This window comes from Alosa pseudoharengus, unplaced genomic scaffold, assembly GCF_046254945.1.
Source record: "Alosa pseudoharengus isolate Yale_2024_CS ecotype anadromous, Long Island Sound unplaced genomic scaffold, YU_APseudo_1.1 YU_APseudo_1.1_scf_3, whole genome shotgun sequence".
NCBI lineage: Eukaryota > Metazoa > Chordata > Actinopteri > Clupeiformes > Clupeidae > Alosa > Alosa pseudoharengus.
Window position 1 is genome coordinate 43,327,185 of NW_027468718.1, and position 3,454 is coordinate 43,330,638.

General features: G+C 40.7%; 1 protein-coding gene across 1 annotated transcript in view; it reads right to left on the minus strand.

Annotated features, from left to right (window-relative positions):
- The window catches only part of epc2 (enhancer of polycomb 2), a 28,351-nt gene extending 25,945 nt beyond the window's left edge, over window positions 1-2,406 (minus strand). Inside the window, exon 1 of the mRNA XM_076264396.1 lies at window positions 1,990-2,406. Coding sequence (XP_076120511.1) covers window positions 1,990-2,142 — 153 coding nt within the window. The 5' untranslated portion in view covers window positions 2,143-2,406. The remainder of the gene's footprint in view (window positions 1-1,989) is intronic.
- Window positions 2,407-3,454: the final 1,048 nt, after the last annotated feature.

Sequence of the window (3,454 nt, forward strand, 5' to 3'; positions counted from 1 at the left end):
ACCGGTAAAAGGGGAAGAGAAAGCAGGGAGAAGGATGATGAACAAAAGAACATCCAAACAGAACATCTAAGCAATCCGAATCTCTTTTTAGGGGACAAGAGCGCAACATATATTATTATTTAATTTTTTTTAAATAAGAAAGACAGCACATGTTCGCCTTCACACTCCATCTGCCATCTGTGACACCAGAATGTCTTGTTGCAGAACTACTGCCCCTCTTATTGTACTGCATCACAATGTGACTCTATAAGGGTGAGGAGAGCCACTGGGAGAACAGCTGGTGTGAACTGGCAGTGAGCATTGCTGTTTGTCTCCTGCAAGACTTCTGAGGACAATTCGATGATGAAATCAAGTGCAACATCACTCAACATGTCTCCAGCCTGGTCTATCGCTTATGCAGAACTGCAACAGCAAGGGCCCCCGTGTCTACTGCTCCTTGTAAACTTGTTGGTCCATTTAGTGTGGATAGGTTGATATTTATTCCCTAAAAAATGGTTTCAGGGTTTTTAGTTTTTCAACAGGATACTGATAGACATCTGAAAGAGGAGTACCCTATTAGTTACATATAGAAGAGGTAGGTAAGGTAAGGAGTTACATTCATCTATGGAAGGAGTAAACCTCAAGGGAATCAAGACAACATGTTGCTTGTTATGGATATTGCCCATATGCTCTGTGATAGTCATTCTTAAACACATGGACCCTTATGACTATATTACTAATCATACTTGCAAGAGTATTCAAATGAGGCCTCCAGAAAGAAAGGGAGATCATTTCACACAATGCTCAGGTAACTATAGACACTGTATTAAGGCAGACGTTTAATCTAGCACCATGTTCACTATTTATAGCTCAACTACCGGGCCAGTATACTTAGTGAACATTTTACTACGCTATCTATAGCTAGGTGGGAGATTCCCTGAATTTGTGCGCTTCAGAGATAGTAATGCCCTTGACAGCATCTTTAGGAAATTGCATGACTCACATAAACTGGCTGTACTTTTTCTCTCCTCTTGTACACATAGCGGGAGATAGCAGACACCCATTAGAATAACTAGTTAATCATCCAACTACACGTAATCATCGTTAACAGTACACTTTATTTTAAGATATCCGGGTTATGATCAATGCATTAGTATTATTATACGTATGGAGTGCTCCAGTCCAGTCTAATAAATGCATATGTCTGACGCTAACTATCTAACGTTAGCAGCTACAATGTTAATAATTTGTTACTGAATAAAGCAAATCACTGGTACTAACCTGCAACACGCATAATGTTAGCTTGCTAGCTAACGTTACCGAGGGACAGACACAGTGCTAACGCCACAGTTATATGCAAAATAGGCTTGGCCAACTTCGCTATGAAGTAAGTTATATTGTGAACGATAACATAACCAAAATGCACTGGCTTGGTAGTTGTGATAATTAACTTCGACGCTGGATAGCTTGAAATGATTTAGCTTGCACATTTCATAATGGTTAAAAGGACTGATGAAATAAAAGTTAACTTCAACTAGTTACTGGGGATGACATGGCGTAATTGCAAAGTTAATGGTATTGCATGGGCAATGCATTGGACATGTGAAGTGTCCGTCTCAAATTTGATTTCCGATAGGTAGAAAATGATTCTTCAGTGACTAGTTTTTATTGCTAATATTGCACACCAGTAGCGGTCTACCATACGGACGGCATGCCTTCCGTATCCTTCCGCTGGCTTGATAATCACGTACGGTATTTACGCTCTGGTTGTGACGCAATAACAACACGAAAGCGTAGTTATTACCCGCTCAAAAGCTCACCATACGCAAAAAGTCTAAATATTGCGAATTCACCGTTGGGTTCTTTACTCTATTTACGTACATTACAGGTTTCAAGAGTGTGGCGCATGCCAGTTACGCACGATGGTTTGCGCAAAACCCATAGTGAATGCCAGTAACCCGATGTGCGATTGCAAATGATGAAAATATATTAATTAAAACTATAACATACCGATTCCTCCTCTTTTTCCATTCCAGTTGGCATCTGGGGCACAGCCCGGTTGATTGAGACGCAGTCATTGAGGTCCGGGAGGTCTCTGTTACGGTATATGGGGAGAGGTTTGGCGGCGTCTAGCGCTCGCGCCCGGAACGAGAGTTTACTCATTGTTTTCGCCTATCTCAAAAACACAAAATGTGGAGGAAACATGAATCCCGCCAGAATTCAGTCAAAAATTCGGTAGAAATCCACAAGGGACCCGCCTCCTCTCACAACGGTCCAAATCATCGACTCCTTTTCTACCGAAATCCAGTGTTAAAAGCCATTTTTGGTCGAGATAAAATTGATTTAAAAGCTATTTTTTCTTGGGCGGTCCGCTCCTTGTGCCATGAAAAACATGGCGGACATATCCACACAGCAGCTGAGCGTTCCCGACGGTCTGTGCGAGACATCCGAAGAACATGGGCCGTGGCGCTGCGCGCGCACCTCATACAACATGCAACAAAACTACTGACGAAACATATGTAACATCCAAAGGAAAATGAAGTTATGGTGCAACTAGCGACCCTCATATGTCGATTAATTCAGCTTCCCGAAATGGGCTCTATTAAACGAGAATATTTCTAGAGTGACATCACACGTGAGGAACCAATCACTTTAAAAATAGGCTATATATTTCTGCAGATTTGGGATTTATGCTTAAATAAATATAGAAAGCCATGGCTCCTATGGTAGATCAGCTTATTCTCCAATCTCAAATCTGTATGGTCTGTAAAGCAGCTAGTCTGCAGTAAAAAAAATGTTAAACCAAGTAAACTCATCAGCATTGAATATGAAGCCACACACTAATTCTATGTATGCTAATCAAGGAAAACCAAAGAAAATAATCAATGTTAAACCAACTTAGAACTGTTGGACCCAGAAAAACATAATTACTCAATATGGAGAATCTTTGTACAACACATTAATGTGTTTTTCTTTTAATTCAGGCCTACTAGGCTATTGAATTTGGTTTGTAGGCTACTGTAGGCTCAGGCTGTAGGCTATCAACTGGGCAGACCATGGGCTGCATTTGATCAGTTTAAATGACTGGTGAATTCCACCTGATAGTGCACTAAATTAGATTTTTGTGAATCTAGCTTGGAAATATAGCTACTTATAAGAAAACTAGGACATGGCTCTTAGACAGTAGGCTAGGTCGCAGGTTAGATAGATACATAGATAGATACTTTATTGATCCCCAAGGGGAAATTCAGGTTTCAAGTCGCAGGGCCTAAAGTAGACCTAAAGTAGAGTGGGCCTACAGTTTAACCTATAGGCTACATCAAAACTGGACAAAAACGGCAGAGGATTAGTGATGCTCCAGTCAACAGACCTTCATAAAGGACGCCTCCACTTTGAACCTAACCAGTGTGTTGTGTTCGATATACAAGTTCAAGAAAAATTATCGAGTTTACAACACACAAAATACAAGAGTAAG